This window comes from Lactuca saligna, chromosome 5, assembly GCF_052625555.1.
Source record: "Lactuca saligna cultivar CGN05327 chromosome 5, ASM5262555v1, whole genome shotgun sequence".
Classification (NCBI taxonomy): Eukaryota; Viridiplantae; Streptophyta; class Magnoliopsida; order Asterales; family Asteraceae; genus Lactuca; species Lactuca saligna.
The window spans coordinates 66,851,071-66,879,057 of NC_136421.1; the positions used below are offsets into that span (position 1 = coordinate 66,851,071).

At 29.4% G+C, this 27,987-nt stretch overlaps 1 protein-coding gene across 1 annotated transcript; it reads left to right on the plus strand.

Moving 5' to 3' along the window:
* The first annotated feature begins 391 nt into the window (after positions 1–391).
* Positions 392–27,873, plus strand: LOC144997731 (delta-9 acyl-lipid desaturase 1-like). Its single transcript, XM_078957603.1, has 5 exons — positions 392–801; positions 21,340–21,480; positions 21,604–21,744; positions 27,325–27,431; positions 27,504–27,873. The coding sequence occupies exons 1-5, from the start codon at positions 448–450 to the stop codon at positions 27,718–27,720; spliced, it is 960 nt and encodes a 319-aa protein (XP_078813729.1). The 5' UTR covers positions 392–447; the 3' UTR covers positions 27,721–27,873.
* Positions 27,874–27,987: the final 114 nt, after the last annotated feature.

A 27,987-nucleotide genomic window follows, 5' to 3' on the forward strand; every position in this document is an offset into this window, starting at 1 on the left:
AAGTCCAAAATGATCTATCATGAAATTTCAGAAAAACGCTTTAAATCTGAAGAAGAAATTTAAATTAAGAAAATGTTTATTTTTATTAAAATTTAATTTAAAAGAAAATAGAATTACAAAAGAACCAAGTATATTACATGATATGGACATAAAAATGTGCATCTTAAATGAAAAACGGATGGCAGAAAACATTACGGATTTAATGAGTAGATAAATTTTTTATAAATGTTTAATGGAAATGAAAGAAAATACATATTATGTACCATAGGATAACCCACCATGCCATATTTTGAATTTTGTGTTTATTTTGAAAAATAGTATAAAATATATGGTCATTTACATTAACTGTCCATAATTATGAGGTTATTATTATAAATATCCCTAAAAGTTAGCAATTTATAACCACCTACCACAAGAAACACCAACCACATCCCACAATATAGAAATATGAGAAACCCATTGATGACACCCACCAATTCCTACATTGAAAAGCAATCGAATCACCAAAAAATACCGTTTTCTAATGTGGTTATCACAAGAACTAGGAACTGTTTTTGGGGTAGAGAATGGAATACGGTAGACATCTATATGGCAATATCGTACACTTTTCTTCATTTACTTGCCTTTTTTGCACCATTTGCGTTCACTTGGGATGCTTTTTGGATTGCAATTATTGGCAACTTGCTAACAGGAATGCTAGGCATAACTCTCAGTTATCATCGACTTTTGTCCCACCGTAGTCTCAAACTCCCCAAATGGCTCGAATATACGTTTGTTTATTTTGGGCTCCTTGCTGCTCAGGTTCGTATTTGGCTTCACCATTACACTTAATCTAGTTTTGCTCAAGTTGATTAATAACATATTCTGTTAGATGTAATGTGTTGATGAATAAATGAATAAATGAAATATACCGTGAATAGTTGGTTTATATTTACGATCTTCTGGATGGTCATGAATGTCAGTTAATTAATATGTAATTTTATATGCTTATATTTTAACTGTACATAAATAATTTCTAGTTTTAGTTCTACTTATATTATATAAGAATAACTAATTAATTGTTTATTTAATAGAAACATAGTCTAGTAAGTTTTAGGAAATAAAATCAAATTTTATATATATATATATATATATATATATATATATATATATATATATATATATATATATATATATATATATATATATATATATATATATATATATACAAAAGTCGGATCGGATGAGGACTTTAATTCAGGTGTAAACGGTGAGGACAAATCTAAACCACTTATTACAGAAATATAATGGTTGAGATTTAACAGGCTAAGAGTAAATAAGTTCAAAAAACAATAATGCAATTATGTAATTCTCATGGAAAAAAATAAAAATAAAAAAAAGGAAAAAAAATGGACCATTATTGTAGTGTTTGAAGGTAAGAATGTCAATTGCAAAGAGAGCTCATCTCGTATAATATGAGGAAACGCGTCTGGACGCCAACGTCCCGACTCATTAGGACACGTCGATTTTTGAGCAAGTGGGTTTTTTATTTTTTTTATTTATTTGTTTTGGCATAACTTTTTTTTGTTTGAAAAAAAAAATCTGAAAAATCCAATATTCTTAAAATTTAATTCTCTACAAAATGAACAAAGTCATAAAAAATTAAAAAAAAAATATATTTATTTTTTTATACAAAAACCTACAAAAAAAAATCCAAAAATTATAAAAATTTAAAGTATACTTCTACTCAATATACTAGTAGCTTACAAAAAGAATTTTTTAAAAATAAGTTTTTGAAGTATTTATTTTTAATTTTAAGAAATATTGGTTTTATTAAAAAAAATATTAAACATAATATGATCTAAAATATTATGATTCTATATATTTATAATTCAAAACAAACTTTTGATTCAAACTTGTTTGTGATCCGTAATTTGTTATAATTTAAAAATATTTAGACATAAATATTTTATAATCCTTAATTATATCTTTTATGAATCAAAATTAAATGATTCAAAATATATAATGATCAATAATTTTTTTAACAAAAACTATCTTTAACTGAATATATTATTAAACCAAAACCATATCATTAAAATTACTATGATTCAAAATAATTTGATTCAAAATTTCATAATCCAAAAAAAAATATGATTAAAAAATATGAAAGGAAAATATTATGATCATTAATAATATTCTTATTTAAAATTTTATAATTTGTTCAAAATTAAAAACTCAAAACGCGCTTTAGTTAAAAAAAAAAAAAAAACACTAGTATCTACAAGTATGTAGTAATATATTAAAAAACAGAAATAGAAAAAAAAAATAAAAAACAGTAATATAAAAAAACAATAAAAAAATTTAAAAACATTAAACCGAGCATATATCTGTTTAAAAAATGATTTTTTAACAAAAAATAAAAAAATAAAGAATTTAAATAACAAAATAAACCAAAATAAACAGAAATAAATAATAAATCCCACTTAAATGATGTTCATGGATGTTCACCACACAATCTTTGAGTATGTATTACTTATTATGGACATGAGTCGCATACTAACGCACCACAGTCAACTATTTGGGTTTGAAGTTTGTACCATTGAAAAAATAGGTTTTGTAAAATTATCCTTGAAGTCCTCACCATTTTTTGAGCAATCATTAGAACTGGACCATATATATATATATATATATATATATATATATATATATATATATATATATATATATATATATATATATATATATATATATATATATATATATATATAGGGTAAAATGAATATACCTAACAATCTTATATAAGCTTATGTACTTAACTCCATAATACTACATCGGTTTGTATCATATTTACATTGTAATTGCCTAAGGTTCCTAAACTTCAACCCCATAACTTGATTACTTCCAAAATCTGTGGATTTTCAACAATATATTTCTTTTACATCACGTCTTTCTATCGAATACCACCTAATGAGCTTCATATTCTACCGCTACAAATGAAAGGATGTAGGAGAAATATAATGATAATTTTTCAAATTTTTTTGAAGTAAATCAAGTTTAGGGATGAAATTTAAGAACATTGGATGATTGCAATGAAAATTTAATGCAAAATGATGTAGTTTGATGAGGTTAGGTACCTAAGCTTATATAAGGTTGTTAGGTATATTCACCTTACCCATATATATATATATATATATATATATATATATATATATATATATATATATATATATATATATATATATATATATATATATATATATATATATATATATATCGGGAAAAGTGAATATATCTTTGAGGGTATATAAGCTTAGGTACCCAACCCACAAAAATACGATGTTTTGTTTGACATATTCATTATAATGTTCTTAAACTTTAACTCCTAACTTGATTTACTTCCAATATTTTCAAAAATTCACTATTATCTTCCTCTTACATCACTTTTTTGTCGAGCACCTACTAGGCTATCTATATTATAGTTGAAAATGAAAATTATGTAACAGGAAGATAAATTTGAAATTTATAAATATCTTAGAAGTAAATCAAGTTAGAAGTTGAATTATAAGAATATTAGACAATTACAATGTATATATATCATAGAAAACCATGTAGTATGATGAGTTTGGATACCTAAGTTTATATATCCTTAAGGGTATATTAACTTTTCACACACACGCGCGCGCACACACACACACACACACACACACACACACACACACACACATATATATATATATATATATATATATCTTCTGAAATTTGATTTTATTTCCTAAAATTAACTATGCTACATGTTTTCTATTAAATAAACAACTAGTTAGTTATCCTTCTATAATATAAGTAGAACTAAAAAATAAAGATCTTTAAATTCAACATCAACAACTTATTCCTTATTTTCCGTTCTAGCGTTCCGATGTATCGGCACAAAGATATACTTATAATAATAAATGATTATGATTCACCATAACCGTCACCACGATCATCACCTATACCACCAACCAACTGCCACCTCCATCACTTCTACTTCTGTCAACGCTGCCACCACTACCATATTTATATATGATTTTTCATTTTTTGAAAAAAACATATATGTATAATCTTTTATGATTAGACATTGTTGTTGGTATGCCTGAGTGTTAAATGGTAAATGAAAGATTTGTTGCTGACATTAAATATCAAGATTTATATATTTTTTTCAGAATCTCAATGGGACGTTTCTTTTATATATATATATATATATATATATATATATATATATATATATATATATATATATATATATATATATATATATATATATATATATATATATATATATATATATATATATATAGGTTTAGGTTCTATGGAAAACAAAAAAAACCCAAAAAATCATAAAAATGTATTAAAAAAATAATTAGAGATCACAAAACTTTTTTTTTTTGAATTTTTTATCAAAAAAGCACAGCTTTTAACATAAAATCGCTAAGAATATTTTTGAAAAAAAAAAATTTACAAAAAAAAAATTGATTTTTATATTTTTTTTTCAGCGAAATTGTCAAAAAGGCTGCGATTTTTTGATAAAAAAAAATTTTTAAAAAGTTTTGTAATGTCTATGTATTTTTTTTGTGCATTTTTAGGGTTTTTTTTTTGTTTTACAAATAACCCTTCTCTCTCTCTCTCTCTCTCTCTCTCTCTCTCTCTCTCTCTCTCTCTTTCTCTCTCTGTATATATATATACAGGGTTAGGTTCATGTGAGACGGCCTAATTTTGTGAGACCGTGAGACACATTTTTTTTTTATGTATTTTTTTTTGAGTTAATTCAAGTTACGAAAATAATATTTAAAAAAAGAATTTTTGGATCTTTTCATTAATTTTGTATTTTAAAATTATTTTTTAGAATATATATATACAGTGTAATAACAATCTATTAGTATATTTCACATATTTTTCAAAAAAAAAAACAGGATTTCTTTATTATTATTTTTTTATTTTTTTAGTTAATTCAAGTTCCGAAAATAATATTTAAAAAAATAATTTTTAGATTTTTTCATTTATTTTTCATTTTAAAATTATTTTTTAGAATATGTACATTGTAATATTCTATTAGAATATTTCACGTAGTTTAAAAAAAAACGGGATCTATTTTCTATTTTGTTTTTATATTTTTCAGTTAATTCAAGTTCTGAAAATAATATTTAAAAAAAAGAATTTTTGAATTTTTCCATTTATTTTGCATTTTAAAATTATTTTTAGATTTGGTCTCACGGTCTCACAAAATTAGAATGGTTTAAAATGAACCTGAACATATATATATATATATATATATATATATATATATATATATATATATATATATATATATATATATATATATATATATTGTAAGGTTCACTACCAAACCAATATTAATAACGAACCAAGAAAACCAATCATGAGTGTCGGAAATTAAAACAATCAACGAATTAGGAAAGGGTTGTAGATATTTTTATGTGCATTGATCAGATTATACCAAAAAACTCAATTTCTTTTTTTCGTTTAATTTTTTTACGCCATGTTTTTTTTTATCGAAAAAAGGCATTGAATATACCAAAACTCATAATTTGTTTATCCTTTTTTCTTAGACATTCATATTGATATATAAAAATAATTTTTTTTCGAAAAACCATCTTTGTTATATTGTTTTTTATAATATTTAGCTTTATTTTTTCTTAAATAAAAAAAAAACTAAATATAATAAAATTCTTAAAATTTTTCCTATATAAATAGACATTAACATCACTATAATTTTTTTCATATTGATCTGATCAGGTTCATACTGTAAATCTGAACTGATTCACATTGAAAATGTAAATTGTGAATAATTCCATTTTTAGCATTCATAGTGTGAATGCAACTTACTATTTCACCTCTATTATCATTCATCAATCAATTTAGTAAAATTTACATGAGAATCAAATTATATTTCCATGTAGTTTTTTAATATTTTAACATTTTTTATTACGTAGAAAAATAGATCTGTAAAATCCACAACCGAATTTACTCACATTATGAATCTAAACTATATATTATTCAGTTTTCAAAATTCACAATATAGGTCTGACTTATTATTGTTTACATTATGAATCTGAACCAAATATAATTCGGTTTTCAACAGATTCACATTGTGAATCTGAGCTAAAAATTTTAAAAGCAAAAACTATTTTTTACAGATCAATATTAATGTCTATTTAAATAGTATTATAAAAGATAAATTATACGAATGGTCCCTATGGTTTGGGTAATTTGCACGTTTGGTCCATAAATCATTTTTTTTAACTCGGAAGGTCCTTACAATTTGTTTTTATTGCACGTTTAGTTCTTTCTTTACCTAAAAAGATTATTGTTCTCTTGATTTATTAATTTATTTAAATAAGGTATGGTAGGTAAGGTTAGGTAAGTTGAGGTGGAAGTGGGGTTGGAATGTGTTTATTTAAATAAATTAAAAAATCAAGCGCAAAATAGTCTTTTTAGGTAAGATAGGGACAAATCGCTCAACAAAAACAAACAGTAAGGTCCTTCTGAGTTATAACAATAAGTTAAGGACCAAACGTGTAAATTACTCCAAACAATAGGAACCATTCGTGTAATTAAAAAAGATAAATTACACGAATGGTCCTATGGTTTGGGGTAATTTGCACGTTTGGTCCCTAACTTAGTTTTTAACTCGGAAGGTCCCTATAGTTTGATTTTGTTGCGCGCTTGGTCCCTTCCTTACATAAAAAAAAATCCCTTGGTTTTTTAAATTAAATAAGGTGGGGTAGGTAAGGTAAAGTGAGATGGAAGTAGGGTTGGCGTGCGTTTATTTAAATAAATTAAAAAATCAAGGGCAAAATTATCTTTTTAGGTAAGACAGAGACCAAAGACGCAACAAAGACAAACAATAGGGACATTTCGAGTTAAAAAAATAAGTTAGGGACCAAACTTGCAAATTACCACAAACCGTGGGGACCATCGTGTAATTTACTCTATAAAAAATTATGAATTTGATATATTTATTTTATTTTATTGATAAAAACTAAACCTAAATATTAAAAAATAAAACGTGATTTTTTTGAAAATTAATTTTATAAAATTCGCAATTGAGTTTATTCACACTTTGAATCTGAAATATATAATTGAATTTTGAGGATTAAAAATATGAATCTGAGTTATAATTATTCACACTTTGAATCTGAAATGAAAATAATTCACTTTTCAATAAATTCACAATGTGAATCTAAGCTAAATTTTGATTTTTCTTACATCAATATGAATATATATTTAAAGAGTATAAAAATAAACCTTAACTTTTGAAAAAACAAAGTGAGTTTTTTTGAAAAGAAAAGTTCCAATTATTTGATTTTACACGATAATATGTCATTTCCTATTAAAAGAAAAAAAATGATTTTGTTTTTGTTAATTTGATCCAAAATGAAATAATCGGGATTTTTATTGTAAAAAAAATTAGGACTAAAATGAAATTTTCCGAAAATATTGGGACTTTTCGGACGATTTCACTTTACAAAATTAATAATGAAAGTTTAAAGTATATTTAAGTAAATAATATTTGTTTTATCAAAAGCTGAAAGAGAAACACTATTTAAAATCACATGGAAATTAATAATCTTGTACTACAATGCCACTGCCTAGGATCGAGACGTGAATTAAATAATAGAATTTTGGAATCGATGATTAGGAAAATACCTTATTGAGTCTAGAAGGGAAAATCAATACCATTAGTGTTGAATATAATTGATAAAAACAATAACTACTTCTAATTATAACTTAAGAAAAATAACTCAAAAACTTGGGTTACAAACAATGCAAAGGACCTCACTTAATCGACATATACATACACAATATATAGCCATTATTTATAGATCCTAATCCTTGTTCACCAAGAAAAATTGACCCCTACTCTAATTCCTAGTTTCCTTCTTGAAATAGGATTCCTTATTTCCCCTTATACACCGACTTGTGCATAAGGGTAAATTCGAAAATTACATAATATTTACCCCTAATTTCTTAATAGGAATTTAGAGATCTTCCAATCCTAAAAACTTGCATATTTCACTAAACTTAATGTAGTTTTGTTAGAATGTCAGCTCGTTGCTTCTTCCCATTGATATGCTTTACTATGATTTCTTTTCATCTACCCTCTCGAGTGTGTAGTTGAACAATGACTTGATGTGATTGCTTCAACCAGGAAATGTTGGATTCTTAACTAATGCTATTGAAAGGTGTAGTTAATTCATAATACCACCTCTTGTATCTTCTCCCCAGTTATCTCAATAACAAGATCACTAAGCCATACAACTTGACAACTTGCTGAACTTGCAGCCATGTACTCAGCTTCACATGAAGATAGTGTAATGATTTCTTGTTTTTGTGACTTATTTTAATAAAAAAATATGACCAGTTATACTTCTTCCATCATCCTCATCAATGTTGTGACTGTTATCACTATAACCAACAATGCTAATGGATTCTCATCGAGTGTAACGTATCACGTATCCAAGAGTCCTTTTACATACCTTAAGATATGTTTGATGGCTACCATGTGAGACTTCTTTGGTTCTTGCATATCCCGACTTGTAATGCCAATTGCATACGTGAGGGCTAGCCTTGTTTGAAGCAAATATCTTAGTCTTCCTACTAAGCTTCGATATCCAATGGCATCAACATCCTCTTCACCTTCTGTTTTGGAAAACATTACATTTGAGTCCAATGGGATTATAGTAAGGTTACAATCAAACATTATTGCGTCTTTAAGTACTTTTTTTTTCATATCCCTCTTGTGTGATTGCAATATCCTTCTCTCTTTGGTTTATCAATTCCAAGGCAATAAGTGAGCAAGCCTAAATAAGACATATCAAATCTCATAGCCGTTGTTTGCTTGAATTTTGATATGATTCTGGTTTTTGACCCTGTAATAACAATACCATCAACATACACACCAATAGTGATTAAGTTCCCCTTTATTTGTCTCGTGTATACCACCTACTCTTGTGCACACCTTCAAAACTTCATGTCTGTCAAGATTTTATCAACTTTTATATTCCATGCTTGAGGTGCTTGATTTAAACCATAAAACACCTTCTCGAGCTTAGACACCAAGTTTTCTTTCCCCAAACTTACAAATCCTTCTGGCTAATGAACGTACACATCGTCTTGTAGCTCACCATGTAAAAACTTAGATTTGACATCATGATGATGTAATTCCCATCCTTTGAGTGTTGCAAGAGATATAAGTACTCAAACTATCTTTATCCAAGATATTAGAGCAAATACTTCTTCAAAGTCAACCCCTTGTTGTTTCAAGTAACCTTTTGCTACAATCCTTGCTTTGTGCTTCCCGATGGACTTATTTGCATCTCGTTTGACCTTAAAGACACATTTTAATCGATGATGGTTGTATTGCGTTTTGGGACTAGTTTCCAAGCTCCATTCTTTTCAATCGAATCCATTTCTTCTTTCATAAAATTTACCCATATTTGATGTATTTGGCTTCTTGATAAGTTGATAGCTCATCTTTATTTAAAGATAACAAGTGTTTGATATTTTCAATAAGAACATTCATCTCAAAGTCTTTAAATTTTATTGGTACATAGTAACTCGACTTGATATTGGATGGGTACCCGCTGCTTGTGTTGGCTCAGGATGATCGAAGACTTCATGGTTTGTGTTTTCATGTGTCTCGGTGCCACTTTCTCCATTGTTAAATAGCCTTTTCTGCCTCGTCATTATTGATTTCTGGTTCTACCTCCACATTGCTACTGTCTGGGATATGTGTTACCAAGCTATTAATATCTACAAGATTTGAATATCTTGAAATGTTGAATTGTATCGCTCTTTTCCTTCATCAGAAAACACCACATGTATAGTGAGTAATCATTAATTACTACAAAATGTACCTATTTCCACTAGGGTTTGGCGGTGATATGCATCTACAAAGATCAGCATGAACGAGTTCTAGTGGTATTCTTGCTCGAAAATGTGATTTTTTGGGGAATGGATTTCAGGTTTCTTTTCCAGCTATACATGACTCGGATAGTTGGCCGTTCCCTTTGATGGGTGGTAAACCAGTGACTAACTCCTTTTTTCCCCTAAAATTGCAATTTTATCAAAGTTAGCATGTCCAACTCTTGCTCGCCGCAAACAATCTAAATTTTTTCATTGAAAGTTTAAACATACAGGCTTATCAATTGCAATTTGGGTTTTGTAAAGTTTTTTTAGTGATCGTTTTACTTGAAAAGAGTAGTGTTTCGGCTATTAAATAATATCAGGTAGTCTCATTTCATTGATACTTCACATCCTATCTTTTCTGCTTGTCCCAAACTAATGATGCTTTTCTTAATACTTGGGATGTAAAATACGTCTATTAGTAGTTTTTGTTTCCCACAAAATCATTGAAAAAGTATAGACCCCATAACTATAATCTTGACGCATGAATCATCTCCAAATTTTACTCTTCCTCCTATTTTCTTGTTAATATAAGTAAAGAAAGAGATATTACATGTCATATGTGATGGGTTTTGGCCATAAGAACATCCTATGTGCTCATGAAAACCCTAATGCTTGGATCCACGTTTCTTTATTGTACATGCATTCATCCAAGACTTTAAACCCTAGATCTAGCATGTGATAATCAATATTAACATAAGAATAGGGTTTAGATCTTACCTTGATTGTTATGTAGCAGTAACAATCTCAAATCTTCCTTGTAATGCCTTCAAAAAGTATAGAGTCACAAGTGTCACTCCTCTAATGGCTCATAAACACCAAGAGCAAGAGGATGAAGAAGGAGAAGAGATGAGACACCCAAAAATGGCAAGAAACCCTAAGGAAACTCTTAGCCACGTTTTTGGTGTCGTGGGGGTCCTTAAATATGTGAGGCTATTAGGGTTATCTAACAAGGAAACCCTAATTTGACTGCTTAGGCCCTAAGCAGCCCATGGACTCCCTCCTTAGAGGCCTTGGACGATTTTTAATGGGTTTCCCCATAGAAATCATCCACTCCATCCTCTATGGAGCTCATTAGTCCAGTATTCAACTATCACACAATTGACAGTTCTAGTCCCTTTTATTTAATTAATGTCTTTTAGCTACAAAATTAATTCTTAATTAATTATTGACTAATATTAATTAAACAATATGATTTCTCCTTTAGTATATTATTCTCATAATATATTAATAAATCATAAGTAATCATCTCTCTCCATAATTCATCCTATCAAGTTGCTTTGGTGAAGGCAACCCAAAAGGACCATGCACCATCGGATCAAGTACATACCAAAATAGTTATGGACTTAGACACTAATCCAATAGTCTCCCACTTGGATAATTCTAATAACTATTCTGCGTATGACTTCAGATCCTGATCTGCAATCGTAGCTTTCAAAAGCCGCTGTCAACTCTGATCTTATCAGAATCGTGTCCTTTAGATAAGGGATCATATATTCCTTCATTCTAGATATCATATAGACGTGAGACATAGATTTAATTCATTCTCCCAGTCTATGTGTCATTTCCCGATTTCCAATTTATGACGCCTGACAATAGACTACAAGTGAACACATTAACTTAGTCCCGGCTTGACCAAGCGCTTAGGGTGTCATCACTAAATCATCAAGGGGCCCACAAATATCGCTTTTATCCCACTTTGGGTAAAAGGAACGGATAAAATTCCACTCAATGCTCGCTTGCACTCACTCACCGAATCACACACAACAATATGTTTTATAACACCAAGTTACTAGTGCGTTTACATATTATCAATGTGTAACCGACTCGCAAGATACAACTCACACATCTTGGTTTCAAGAATATATGATAATATCGTCTCACCAATCACTCGTGATAAAATCCATGAAGCGATCCAAGTGAGCGTGGGTTTAATATAATGCTCAAATCATATTCATAAGCACCCATGAACATTGGATCAAATATTTGCTATGTCTAATACACTTTAGGCAATCTACAAACCCATTCATGACAATCTTGTTTCATACCTACTCCCAAAGTATGAGCGACTGTGGAACGTTCAAATAATTTGATTATTCTGAAATAATTTAATTATTCAGGAAGTCAAAACATGCAAAGTGAAACACAAGAATAATACTAATCCTATATGGCCCCAAACTTTTGAGTATAAATAAAACACCTTTTATTTAATCACCATATTGATTACTCATTATTTGTTGTTTCAGGTAATCAACTTCTTACTTGAATTATAACAACAGTTGAGCCATGCTCTTAGCATGCACACTATGTTTACTTATGACCCTTACTTTGTGAAATAGTATAATTGAATATCATTTTCAATCACACTCATTTCTCAATTCCTAATCCATTAGTGTAAGAATACAAAATTTTTGCCACTACTAGAATATGTTAGATTTTAACATTTTATGTAACAGTCCTTTCGTAATGTCACGGCACAAAGGTCACCAAGATTCGGCCAATGAAATTACAAAATACTCTATTGGAGATTGTTACAAGACAATTCCATAGTCATGAAGTCTCATATTTAAAGTACATTCCTTTGAACATCCTTATTGCATAAAATTTTCTAATCTAGACATTTATTCTCGATATCCAACTCCTAATATGGAAACATTTCCATATTTTCCACATGACAACTCATTCTAAATAGAATCTTATCTATTCATAATAATGTCAATATGGTCCATCCAAGACTATACTTTCAACTGTCCACAAGCGACCAATCATTGGCGAACCTTAGATTGTCCTTGGCAGTTGTTTAATTATTTTAGTCAAAACCAATTCTATTTCCTTTTTCCCTTTAAATGCCCTAGGCATTTTGAAAATTTTAGAACGGTCGAATATTACAACATATGCAATCGATCCTAAACCTGAAGCGTATGGGATGCAATTCATAATAAAACATGATACTTTGCCAGTTTCTTACTATAATATCGTCATAATATTTCTATTTGCCGTGTTATCAAAAATTCGAACTATGAAGAGGGATGTCGTAATCATAATCGAATTTTGAGATTGTAAGTAATAAATATACCCTTTACTAAATTTAATTAAAATTTATCGATCTAAGCTTTTAGATTGGAAACGAAGTATAACATTCTCTCCCTTAATTATAGCAAAAACAACGTTTCAAACCCTGCAACTTTGCAAAGTAAAACTTTTGTTTTTCTATAATTAATATTGCCAACTTGCAATACTTAAATAATAATCATGCTCCCACTAACATGATGATTATATCAATTCCAACATAACATTTATGCTCCCACTAGCTCTGACACGTATTTAGAAACTAGCTAAACTTCTAGAAAACAATACTTATTGACTTCCAAAGTTCATTGTTTCTAATACGATATGCTTTGATAAGCCTTTATCTAAGCTTCTCAACCTTATACACCTTCCCTTGGATAGCTCACATGTGTGTCTAAACTAATTCATAACTTATATTACTAAGTCCCAAATGTTCAAATTAATTTCCAAATCTCACAATTTGAACTATGAAGAAAGTTGCCATAATCATAATCGAATTTGAGAAAGCAATTTACATAATCGCTATCTCCTTAAAATATATCTTAGTGAAAGCATTTCCGCACAATCATTTTCATGAAGGAGAGAAACCTTATAACACTCAGATTTTATGGTGTATGTGTTCCTATCCATGTGAATTTGCCATAACCATAATCGAAAGATAATGTTTGTGACAAATTCAAACTCTTATGAACAGAACTTGTTCATTCTTAATTTCTTGCCATCAAGGGTCCCACCATTGCTTCCACGTTATCTAGCAGTTCACCTATTCCAATCAATGTACCTTCATTGAATAAGGTGGTTGCTTTATGCATTCAATTGAGAACTCGTAGAACTCATATGCATAGTTTACTAAATCAGAATGGCACATAAACAAGATCATGTCAACACGATGGGTTACAAACCTCAAGTCGTGTGCTAGTGTTTAATAATACATTTACTCATTATTATTTCTCGAAACTTTTCAAGATTATTTAGACTCCCACTGACCTCTTGACATACAAGATTCCCTTACCAAGAAACATTTTTTGATAAACAAATATTCAAGAGTTAGTGCGGATTCTCATCAAGACAAACACTACACACCAATTTCAAATGTGCAAGAGTAAGAAAAAATAATTTTTCTACTTCACATTTGATGATTGTGTGTCACTCAATTCACAATCTTGGAGTACGATTCTAAGACTTGATGTTGGAACGAAGTATGACTCGTCCTTTTTTATTTAACCATTTCAACAATTTCCGATTCCTCTTCTTAGCCATACTAGTGCACTAAGATTTCCTTAGAGGATCAATTGTGATATGGTTCTTAATCATTAAGACGATCATAAAATCCGATACAAAAGTACTCTGCCTTCTTCTTAGATTGGAGAAATTTTTATCTTTCCGCCTAATTGATTCTTCTTATTCATTCTACCATTCATTGAAACTTTTCAATGATTCATAATTACACTTAATCTTGTAAGTATAACCACAATTACTAGACCTTTTGGTAAATTATGACGAATAGTCTTACTGTTATTTATGGTGGACTTGACTGGTGCACAACATTGTGTCCTAGTCCTTTAGTCCTTCACTTGACTCACATACTTGTGTGATCAAGGAATTAGTCTTAATTTCCTAAATACCAAGATTTCCATACATCACATGATTCAAATCATATGATTTCAAGTTTCTGTCCAATTGAAACTTGGGTGATGGAAATCTTTCCTTACTTAGAAAATTTTGACACTACCATAAATAACATAACTAAGAATCACATCCAATTATAGAAATACACAAACATCAATTTTTCACAACGATTTCATTGCAATGATATATATAAATAAGACAAATCAAAATTTTATTTTACTCATAAAATCAGCGGAAAACATGTCCTTACAATGCAAAATCAACTGAAAAACTATGTAATCAAATATTCCTAACAACTCTATCATAACTTTCTAAGCTCAAAATCTGATCTTCGAATGCATGCGATCGAGATCCATTTCTTCGTGATCAGACTCATCTTGCTCTTCAATCAAGCTTCCTCTTTTTTTTTTTATCCTGCAAAACATTAAAATGTAATCTTATCACATTATGTATTAAGAATTGATGAATAGGAACTTAATGGAGTTAGATAGTGGATTTTACCTGAAGTAGAGTCATACGTCTTGACTCTCCCATTTGTTAGATCTCTCATGTAGAATGGGCAACTTCATCTCCAATGCCCCTTCTCTTGGCAATAAAAGCAAATTGACTCATTTGGAACTACATACGGAACTACTTCAGACTTTGTCTTTCTCTTATGATCAAACTTTTCGACCATGACATGCCTTTCGTTGTTATTTCCTATGTCCATAGAGGCCTGGAAGGAAGATTCACCAATCAACTTTGCTTTTCCAGTGCGCCAAATCATCACTGATTCAGCAGCAATAAGCAAAGAGGTGAGATCGATGAGGGTCACGTCGTGGTCTATCATATAGTACTCTCTTACGAACTCACTATATGAGTCAGGAAGCGACTGAAGAACCTAGTCAACAGCCAACTCCTCACAGACAACTAATCCAAAAATTCGTAACCTATCAATGTGTGACTTCATCTCTAAGACGTGTGCACACACTGACTTTCCTTCGTCATATTTACGTGCCAAAAGGGCTTGAGTGAGTTTGAAATTTTCAAGCCTTTGAACTTGTGGGTTAGGGAGAACAATAGGAGGAGGTGGAGGAAGTGAAGCATGATCTCTTGTTCCTCGATTGAATCGTGGAATATCATCTTCATTTGGAAAGCTTGTTCCACGGGATTTGGGAAGACCATAGTTGTCATACTTTGACATCTACAAAACAGGAGAAAAATTCAAGTTAGTTGATTGATTGAGTCCTTAATAAATCACCCAAATGAGATATTAAAGCTATGACCCAATACAATATTCTACAACTTGGGAGAGGGGTGTCATAAACCAAATTGCAGAACATTTGAAGGTAAGTGAATGACGATTCACTAATTTTCCACCATGAAAAACGAATAAGAGATTAGGTTTTAAATGTATTGAAAAACTCCTAAATCCTTTGAGATTCATTGAACTTTTCAATGACATGTTTAAATCTCGATATGCCCCTCGATTTGTAACTAGGATGCCGAGGATCACAAAACAGGGTGTGAATAACCATACAAACTTACATGGTGCCCCCAATGTTACAGTCACCTATTCGATGTGCCGATTAACCACACACGCTCGACCGAACTATGACAAAAATTGAGTCACCCTTTGCTACCTTCGCTTAGAACCATTTAGTGTGTTAGTTAACCACGCACGCTCCACTAACGTCTTCGCAAGGGTAGAAAGTGTAATTTCATGGGATTGCATCAAATTCACTTTTGCCTAAACTAACTAAGATTGGGAATTTTGTATAAAACATTTACTTACTTTATACTTCATTATACTTTTAATGGAAAGGGTTTGCCCTATCCTACCTATTTGGCTAACGACCCTCCACCAATCAAGGAAGCGGTAGGTGAGAGTGGACACCCATTAAACGACCATTTTATAGGCCATAACCTTATACCCCACCTTTATAGATCAGCTTCGTGAATGAGGCCTACTAACGGTAAGACTAGCAGTTTAAGTTACACATATATAATATTAGACTTTTAATGTTATATATAGTATAAGGGTGTATTTTACACTTTTAAAATACTAGGTGGTCTAATTTAATAAATTATATATTTAATTTAATTAAATGTAAACCATATCACTATGGATTTATTAACTTTCTTTTAATTATACACTTAATTAATTTAATAAAACCATAAGGGTGCAATTTGAACTTTTTCAAAAATTAGGGTTTCAAAATTTAACATTTTAAAATTAAACTTTTAATTAAAATTTAAATTCCAAAACTTGAGGGAAAGTTTTGAAACTTTTCAAATCATAAAGGATCAAATAGCAAATAATTCAAATTTAAACAATTAATTTTATGATTATCTATATTTGATCTAATCAATTTTATTTGCAAGATAATTGACCAAATAATTCAAATAATTTAGCATTTATCATATAAGGAAATTAGTATCTAATTAGATGACCAAAATCTTTTATTTTGATAAAGATAATCATAAAGAATCAATAAAATTCATATTTTATTAATTTGAAACAATTATGACAATTATCCTACGTCAAAATAGGCATAAAAATCCGAAATTATCCTCTGCCTGACTCCCGGACTCACCGAGTCACTACCTGGACTCGCCGAGTTGAGCTGACTCGCTGAGTCCAGATACTAACTTGTCAAGTTGGGTCGGGCAGAGGCCAGAAACTCGATTTTCAGCAGAGAAACAATCATTGAATCACATACAACAGAAACAAACAAGGCTCTGATACCACTGATGGGTTTCGGCCATAAGAACATCCTATGTGCTCATGCAAACCCTAATTATTGGATCTAGGTTTCTCTATTGTACATGCATTCATCCAAGACTTTAAACCCTAGATCTAGCATGTGATGATCGATATTAACATAAGAATAGGGTTTAGATCTTACCTTGATTGTTATGTAGCAATAACAATCTCAAATCCTCCTTGTAATAGCTTCAAAAAGTATAAAGTCACAAGTATCACTCCTCTAATGGCTCACAAACACCAGGAGCAAGAGGATGAAGAAGGAGAAGAGATGAGACACCCAAAAACGGCTGGAAACCCTAAGGAAACTCTTAGCCACGTTTTTGGTGTCCTAGGGGTCCTTAAATATGTGAGGCTATTAGGTTTATCTAACAAGGAAACCCTAATTTGACTGCTTAGGCCCTAAGCAACCCATGAAATCCCTCCTTAGAGGCCTTGGACGATTTCTAATGGGTTCCCCATAGAATTCGTCCACTCCATCCTCTATGGAGTCGATTAGCCCAATATTTAACTATCATACAATTGACAGTTCTAGTCCCCTTTATTTAATTAATATCTTTTAGCCACAAAATTAATTCTTAATTAATTATTGACTAATTTTAAATTAAATAATATGATTTCTCCTTTAATATATTATTCTCATAATATATTAATAAATCATAATTAATCCTCTCTCTCTCTCTCTCTCTCCATAATTCATCCTATCAAGTTGCTTTGGTTAAGGCAACCCAAAAGGACCATGCACCATCGGGTCAAGCACATACCAAAATAGTTATGGACTTAGACAATAATCCAACAATATGATTGCTTGTACCGTTTTCTAAATACCATATGTTTTTATCATCATCTCTTGACTCGTAAGGACTTGGGATTAAACCTATTTCATTTAAAAGAACTGTTTTCTATTGGGTTCTAGTCATGAACCAGTGTGGGTGATGATCATCTAACTCGGCAAGATCAGCTTCTGTTTGCTTATTTTTTTTCCGTTCAGGGCATTGAGAAGCAAAGTGTCTAAGTTTTTCACATCTATAACATTGAAATTTGGATCGATCCTTGGGTTTACGCTTTGATTTTTGGATGTTTCCCCGTTGCTTGAAGAGTTTTTTTTTTTTTTTTTTTTTTTTTTTTTTTTTTTTTTGTAATTGGTACGAGGTCTTGTGACATCCTCTACGTCCTTGTCCACCACCACGACCTCCTCTTCCCCCTCAATTCAAATTTGCATTGCGATTGGATGGTTCAACCTTGTTAAACATAAGTTTGCTTTGTTCTCTTATTGATTTCGTTTACCTAATTCTTTCTTCGTATGCCTTTAAAGGTCCCACTACGTCCTCAAATCCAACATTCTTGATATCAAGGACGTGTTCGATGGATGCTACAATATGTATGAATCTCCTTGGTACAACTTTGAGAAACTTCTTCACAAGTTTTGTTTCACTTATTGTTTCTCCAAGAGATGCTGATTTTGATGATATACTTGACAATTGGCTTGCTAAGTCATCTATGTGGTTTTTTTCATCTTCAAATTATCAAAATCGTTCATTAGAGTCTGTAGTCATGTTTTTTTTCACCCTATCTACCCACAAGGTGTTGTGTTTTAATCGCTTCCCATATTTAGTTTGCTGTCTCCATCTTACCAACTTGCAATATGGGATCTTTAGGAATTGCTTGAAACAATATTGCTATTGTGATATTGTACTTTGTAGGCTCTATCACATATGGATCATTGACATCCCCGAATTGGTGTACATTCAGGATCACTCTCATGCATATCGCCCATACTATGTAGTTCGTTGAGTTGAGCATGGGAACCTAGAACGATATAAATGAACCCTCCTTGGTTGTTACCTTGCCTTTTACTTTATTATTGCCTCCACCCGAGCTGCTGTCTTCTCCAGCCATCTATCATTGTCATTCTGATACCAATTTTTGAACACAATTGATGAAAACAATAGAGATGAAAGAATTTCTTTTTATTATAATTCAATAAAAATAACTCAAAAACTTGGGTTACAAACAATGCAAAGGATCTCTCTTAGTCAACATACACATAGGCGATATATAACCCTTATTTATAGATCATAATCCTTGTTCACCAACAAAAACTTGACCCTTACTCTAATTCTTAGTTTCCTTCTTGCAACATGATTCCTTATTGTCCCTTATACATCAACTTGTGCAATAGGGTAAATTAAGAAATTATACAATAAGTAGAAGATAATTGAAGTTGTTTGCGTCATTTTCTGGTCGCCACTGAACCACCACCGAGCCAGTAGCACCTCCGGCCATCAGCCACCAACATTGCTGCCCTTTGCATCGTGATTCCTCGATTTTGTCTCACTGCCGAATTTCCCGATGATACACACACACACACACATATTTGATGTTCTTTTCTCATTCTTTGATCGCACCAGAATGCACATACACACAAGCACATATGTTTTGCTATTAATCGGAAGAAGTAACATCTAGAAGGAGGAAAAGAAGTGGCATATGAGACAACGAGGAAGGTTGTCGATGACAAAGTGAAGGATTAACATGTTTATGGATTTTGGATTTCTAGAACGTAGCCAAGAGAGAAGAGAAAAGGGATACATGATTTAATGAGATTAGTTTATCAGGTCCAAGATTTAGGGATTTTAATGTAATTAATTATTTACTAGTATGTTATTTATTAAATTACCACTAAGTAATTAATTAAAATCTAAGAAAATTTATATAAAAGGATTGAGTGGGAATTAATAACACTAAAACACAATATGTGTAGGGTATATATATATATATATATATATATATATATATATATATATATATATATATATATATATATATATATATATATATATATATATATATTGGATCCATTAGGATCACTAACTTTTATGATCATTAGAATCAGTTTTTCAACCATTGTTTTATAGTTTATCTTATATAAAAAATCTTTAAATTCATCATTTTTTAACCACTTTCCATACTTTTATTCGAATTTTTTTGTAACATGTGCATCATATGCATATCATTCAAAAAAAAATGTTTTTAGAGCTTATCTTCTATCGAACAAAAAACAAAAAATATTTAAATTCATCATTCTTTTACTTCGATCTATAGTGATATTTGATTTTTTTTCATATAACGTAAAATGTATACCATATGCACATCAATACGAATACATTTCATTTATTTTTTTCATCACTTCACAATCTATAAGAGTGTTCTAAGTTATTAAGATGTTTTTCATCTTTACAATAATATGCACATATACAAATGTGCATAGATGCATATTTTCATTTGTATATATGTGCATATGATGCACATTTTACATAATTTTTTTTTCCGAATATCATTATGGAAATAGGTTAAAAAATGATGAATTTATATAATTTTAGTTATTTTGATAGATTTAAGATAAACTCTAAATCAATGATTGAGAAATCATATGCATTTGAGTTTGTGTATATATGCCTATTTCTTAAAACGTTTTCTAGATATTTAGAATAAAAAGTCTTAATTGACTAAGATGTTATAGAAGATGCTTCGTCGAAAAAAAATAAAAAATACGTTTTTTCAATTGATATATGCATATGATCCACATTTTTCGTTAGTTTTTTTTTTCAAAAATCAATATGGAAAAAAGTTGAAAAATGGTAAATTTACATATTTTTAATTATTTTTTACGATAGAAGATAATAACTAAAACAATGATCGAAAAATGATCATAATAATCCTAATATAATGATCTTATTTGCAATTTAACATAATTACAAACACATTTTGTATTAATATATGGAAAAAATGAAAGAAAGCCAAATTTAGATGGTAGCTGTATTCTATTAGACAAACTCAATAACATTATTCATTCCAATTAAATAAATCATGTTATTTTCTTTCCGATTCTATTATATTAAAAATAATACATATTTTTACATGTAAAAAATAATAGACACTTTTACATGCAGGGAGATCCAATATATTGGGTAAGCATCCATAGATTTCATCATAAATACGTCGATTCAGATAATGATACACATTCACCCATCAACGGGTTCTGGTTTAGTCATATGGGCTGGATCTTGGATAGTGGATACTTACTAGAAAAGGTATCATGGTCTGATGTTTTTATTAAAATTTGAAGATATTATTGCTAAATTTTTTAATTGAATCTTATGTGCTAAAACTACAAAACGTCCTAAAAATATATTATATTGCTTGTTTTAATGCAGCATCCAACATATAAAAACGTGGAAGATTTAACAAATCAGATGTTCTATATGTTTTTACAAAAAACATACATATGGCATTTAATTGGATGCGGTGCTCTCTTGTATACATGGGGTGGATTTTCATATCTGGTTTGGGGCATGGTACAATATCTCTATTTGAGCTCATTGCTTAGATTTATTTTACATAATGATTTATCATAGGAACCGGACCCTATATATATATATATATATATATATATATATATATATATATATATATATATATATATATATATATATATATATATATATATATATATATGATATAGATCCGTTAAGAATTTTTTTTTTGGTAGAAAGATAAGAAATTTTTTTTCAACATAGTTTTTTAAAGAACAAAAAAAATGAATCACTAGATGATTAATTTGTAAGATGATTCACAAGAAAAAATTCTCAAAAAAACATCTTTATGATTCATTTTTAAGTAAATTAAGAAAAAATTCACTTTTATGACAATTTTAGTGAATAACAACAAAATCATTATATAAATGAATAATTTAGATGTTTTTTGAGAATTTTTTCTTGTGAATAATCTTACAAATGTTTGTTCGCGAAAAAAATATGTAGAAAAAAAACTTCTTACCTTCTTAACAAAAAATTCATTCTTGTTTGATCTTGACTCTCTCTCTCTCTCTCTCTCTCTCTATATATATATATATATATATATATATATATATATATATATATATATATATATATATATATATATATATATATATATATATATCCTTAGCTAATAAAAGAGTAGAAAATTTGCCACGTGTCAATCAATTAGAACTTGAAATTAATTATTTGCTACTTATCAGTCTTTGGTGTTTTCTCATTAATAAAATTTCCATTAATTCACTCATTCCTTTTACAGAGATGAAATATGTAAGCAAAAAATTAATTTGTAATATCTGTTGCCTAATTTATTACAATTGATATTTAATTTATTTTATAACCGTGGTTCTCACGGGTTATAGCCTAGTATATATATATATATATATATATATATATATATATATATATATATATATATATATATATATATATATAGAGAGAGAGAGAGAGAGAGAGAGAGAAATTAAATATCATCATATTTTTTGTTCTTATAAATCTTCATACTCAATTAAATTGTGAAATTTGTAGCATTTAACGCTAATTCAATGAAATTTAATATATTTTAGTATATTAATGTGACACATATTATTATTTAAATGGGTAGACGGTTTGTAGGAACAAAAAAATAAGAAGATATTTAATTTCTATTTTTATAAACATATTTAACCATTTAATAACCATATTTAATTTTAGTCATTCGTTACTTTGAATACATATAAATCATTTGTGCCATATAAATTTAATATACATGGAAAGTATAATAATATATTTTTGTTAAAGTTTGTTACGTTTAATTTTAATAAGGTTTAAAGAATTATAAATTTACAAAAAGAATACAATATATGATATAAAGTGAAATTTATAAAATAATAGATCAATTAGAAGAATAATGTAATTAAAAAGTAAAATCTACGAAGTTTCTAAATTTAAATGTATTATATATGAATTCTAATAGACAAATTGACATGTATTTAATACATGGCTAGTTACGAGACACAGACACATGTATTACATAAATTAATTAAAAAAAAATAGTTAAATATAAACATCAAAATATTTGAAAACTTTGAAATTATAAGAAAATAAGAAAAATAATAAATTATTATAACGGAAATGTTTTTTATATTTTAAATTTAAACAAATAGTTTAAATAAATAAAAAAAACTAATTAGTTTTAATTTTGGAAAATTTAAAATTAAAAGGTAAATTTATTAATCAAGTTGATACCTATTTATTATTACATTTATTGCAATTACTGCATTAAAATATTATGTATAATTTAATAAAATAAAAAAAAACTAATAAAATGACATGTGGAAAAAAAATTAAATTCAAAGTAACTACAAAATAACATTTAACAAATTGAATGATAATGTGACAAATACCAAAAAAAAAAAAAAAAAAAAAACCTTCATTTATTGAAGTAGATTTGTTTTTTCAATTGAATAATAGTGATAACGATTATTTGTTATGATTCAAATTTAAATCTTACATGTTCTAATAACCACAAATATTACTTTAATTAAATGTGAATGCATTAATTATAAGAAATATTATCATAATTAAAATTTAAATGTATTAATAATCTTCTTAATAAATACTAGATGTAAAACTCGTGTGTTACACGGATTGATTAAAGAAAATAAAATATTAAAATGTAAATAATAAGTATTTTTAAAATAATATTTTGAAATAAGGAATGAAAAAACATATTAATTGCAATTTATTATAATATTTATTACATTTGATATTTTACATATATAAGTAGTGTTGTAAAACTCGTCGAGTAGCGAGTACTCACTCGACCCCTTACTGATGCGAGTTGCAGAGTCCCGATTACTCCCCGATCGGCCCCTGATTAAACTGAGCAGTGTTGTAAAACCTGGTCAACTCGGTGATTAATATGTATAATATATTTGATAATTTATTATTTAACACAAACATATGTAACTATTACTACATATATGTCTTGAACTTTCAGCAATTATTCACGAAGTGAGACAATTATGCATTTTTCTATTTTTTGTGTATTCACATGTATCTAGTTTTGTTATATATTATGATTTTGATATATATAATTTTCCTAAAAATATTTCTACATTAATTAACGAATCCGAGTACTCCCGAGTACTCGCTACTTGGTAGTTGGCCGAATAGATACCGAGTAACGAGTTTTACATCCTTGTATATAAGTATAAGATTATGTGGCCTTTTATTTTTAAAATTTGAAAAAAAAAAACAATAAATTGACATGTGGATATTATTTATTTTTAAAAATATCACAAAATGACAAGTGTTAAAACTCATTATAGATTGACATGTAGCAAAAAAATCTTCATTTATTAGAGAGGATATTTATATTTAATTATGATAATAGTTTTCATAATTAATACTTCTTATATATGTCCTTATGACACATATTAGAAATTGATAGTGATACTTCCACGGATACTTTTGATGCATCCACTTATTTTTAAAGCAAATTTACAATTATGTCAGTCATTCATTTGTATTTAGAGTGTAATTAAATTATTAAAAGGCAACATTGTTTTTTAGTAAACCTTCCGAACCAAAAACAACGTACACACGTATGCAATTCTTCTCCACCCTGCAATCTTAGCCGACAAACGATAAGTGATGTTTAATTCTTTTTGTCGGTAATCTTCACCCTGCAACTCCTTTTCCTTCCTCATCTGTTCAAGTTTCTGGTCGTCCCGTTCAACCACAATCTCCAACAGAGTCCTTTCTTTCTTCCTTCCTTTTGTTCTTCTAAGCGTGTTACCGAAATGAATTATTGTTACGAATCTATGGTTTCAAACGAGTACTCAGTAAACTTAGTTGAATCAATGAGAACATTAGATTTAACAAAGTATTAGATAAGGGACTAAAGACCTAAATACCCAGAACAAAGATGTTGAATAGAGCCATGGAGATGCATCTGCAAGCACAAACAACAGATTATGAACGACACTGGTGTATGGTGTAGGGTGTTATATCATTTTTTTTCTTTTTTTCTTTTTTATAATATCGGTGTGGTGTGTATACACAATTCCATTTCCTCAAGATACCCTCCCATCTTCTCTCGATAAAAGACACAAGCATCATTAGAACTTCTAGAAAAACACCCATCTCTGATCAATTCCATTATGGGACTAAGCTCGCTCCAAAAGCTCCCCCCACCCCACCACACCTCCATCATTTTCAAGAAACCCTCCTGCACCAGCCGATAGAAAGCACTAGATTGGAAGCCTTACTTGTCACCGATGATAAAATTAATGTCAAAGAATTCCTGAACTAATCAAATATTGAACTCTTCTACATCGAATCTTGAATCCTTAAAACTCCATCGACCAACAAATCTAATTTTGAAGGATGGTTTTGATTTTGGTACTTGAAGGTTGTTTTCTTGAAGACGATAATTTTGCTAGTGGTTTGTTAAATGCTTTTACAACTGATTTTATTTTCAAGTGACTGCAGAGGGAACGGTTTCCAATGACGGTATGGGTTAAAGGTCTCCAAGGTGGGTATCGAGGAAACTGGGAAGATAAAGAGGTTACTCTTTTAATTATTACAAAGGACTACTCTAAGGGGGGATAATTGTCCATTAAGTTTATAAATATGTAGATGAATAAAAAAGTAATGTGGAATTATCAGCTCCCATTAGAAAATCCGATAAATTAAAATAATTAGAGTCATTGTGGTGTGGTTCACTTGTTTGAGATTTTAAACTATAAAAATAATCGGTAAGTTAGGATGTTCGGTATGGACATGTTACGCCCCGTTGGAACATCAACCCACCCGTCCACGCCAAAAAGGCTAGGGTATTCACTTGGTCATGTAAAAGAAAACTTGTGTGAAAACATGTGGCTTCAACAACACATTTTTACGTCTAGAAACCACCACATCATCACCTTTTTGCATGTGGTGATGTGCAACTACCTCAACATGACACTCACGGTGTGGTGAGTATGTTGTACATATTTATCCAAATAAAATTGTTCTAGTGAGCTATTTAAATTATCAATTTTTTTTATCATTTTAAAATTCATATCTCTAGAATTTAATTCTTCAAGTTTTGATTTGTTATTTTATTTTTCTATCGTAATATCTTCTTTTCATTCGATGAACCTATACAAGTTTTGTAAAACTTTTAAAAACATCCAAAGTTGTCCCTATCTTTGATTTTTTATTTTAATATTCATTCCTAACCGGTCTAAGATGACTTTTGCACCTATAATTTGTTTTAATATTTTCTTATTTTCTTTTATATTATTATTAAGACAAAATTATGTAAATGATACAAATGTTTATAAAAAGTCACTACTTCAGTTTTTATTATAATTACGACAATGGTTCAGATGGTTATAATCTTTTATTATTTTTACGACAGTGGTTCCGAAGATTATAATATCGTCTTGCATGAGTGACTTCTTTTATTCTTTATTAGTTTTTACGACAATTGTTCCGATGGTTATAGTGTTTTACATGGGTGATTTCTTCCATGCTACATATAAAATAAATTTATAATTTTTTTAACTAAGTGCAATCAGAAAATATAAAAAAATAATAAACCCTAAGACCCCTTTCTTTCCATCCTTAGTCACGTTGACATTCCATCCAAACTCTCGTTGGCCAAGAACTGCCACCGCCCACCACCTTCGGGACATTCCACGATCCCCGCTTACTTTTCTTTCTCCTTTATTTTTTCCTCTGCCTTTACCACATCAAAGAGGAGACTTCATTGCAGAGTCGGAGCTGAGAAGTGCGCAAAAGTTCAGATGATTAAGGGGTGTTGGCTACAAAATATACACATACACATACAAAAGATGGCAATCCTCTGTTCTTCTTTTTCTTTCTTTGATCAGACCTGCAAATCGGATTTGAAGAAAAAGGGGTGGTCTGGAGGACGAAATGGAGAAGAGCACACTAATACACTATTTTCTTCCCTGTATTAATCAACTAAGGAAAACAAAGCACATACAGAACCAATGATATAGCGACATGCAAACAAAGGCTTTCAATGTTCTTCAATTTCACCAAAAAAAAATCGTTTTTAATCTATATTTATGGTGCATGCAGGGTGTTAGAACGGTATGGTTTAGCCATATCACGTTTTTTGTGAACTCCGTTTGTCACATATGGGGAAACCAGGCTTGGAATACCGGTGATCTCTCCAAAAACAACTGGTATGTTTATAAATATCTGAATAAAGAATACAACAAGAATCTATCATAAATGTTTGTTCAAATATTGTGAAGGTGGGTAGGAGTGCTTGCTTTTGGGGAAGGATGGCATAACAATCATCATGCATTTGAGTATTCAGCTAGACATGGATTGGAGTGGTGGCAAATTGATTTTACTTGGTACATTATACAGTTTCTTGAAACCGTAGGGTTGGCAACCAACATCAAAGTGCCGACTGATGCCCAAAAGCGTAAAAAATCATTTGCCATTTCTGATAATACCTATAAATGATTGATCATTATGTGCATAACATAAAGGATACATTTAAATAAAATAAAGGTCGATATATGACTAAGCCTATGTGGATTAATGTATAATTTATGGATTTGTTTATTATTGCAAGTCTTTGGTCAATATAAAATTCCCTAATTTATGTTTCTTTCATTTTGGTTGCAAATAAATCTATAAGTTGAATGCCGATATATTCTTTAATTTTGACTTATTTCATTAGTATTGTTTTTTTGTTAAATAAATACATTTAAAAATTGATTAAATTTG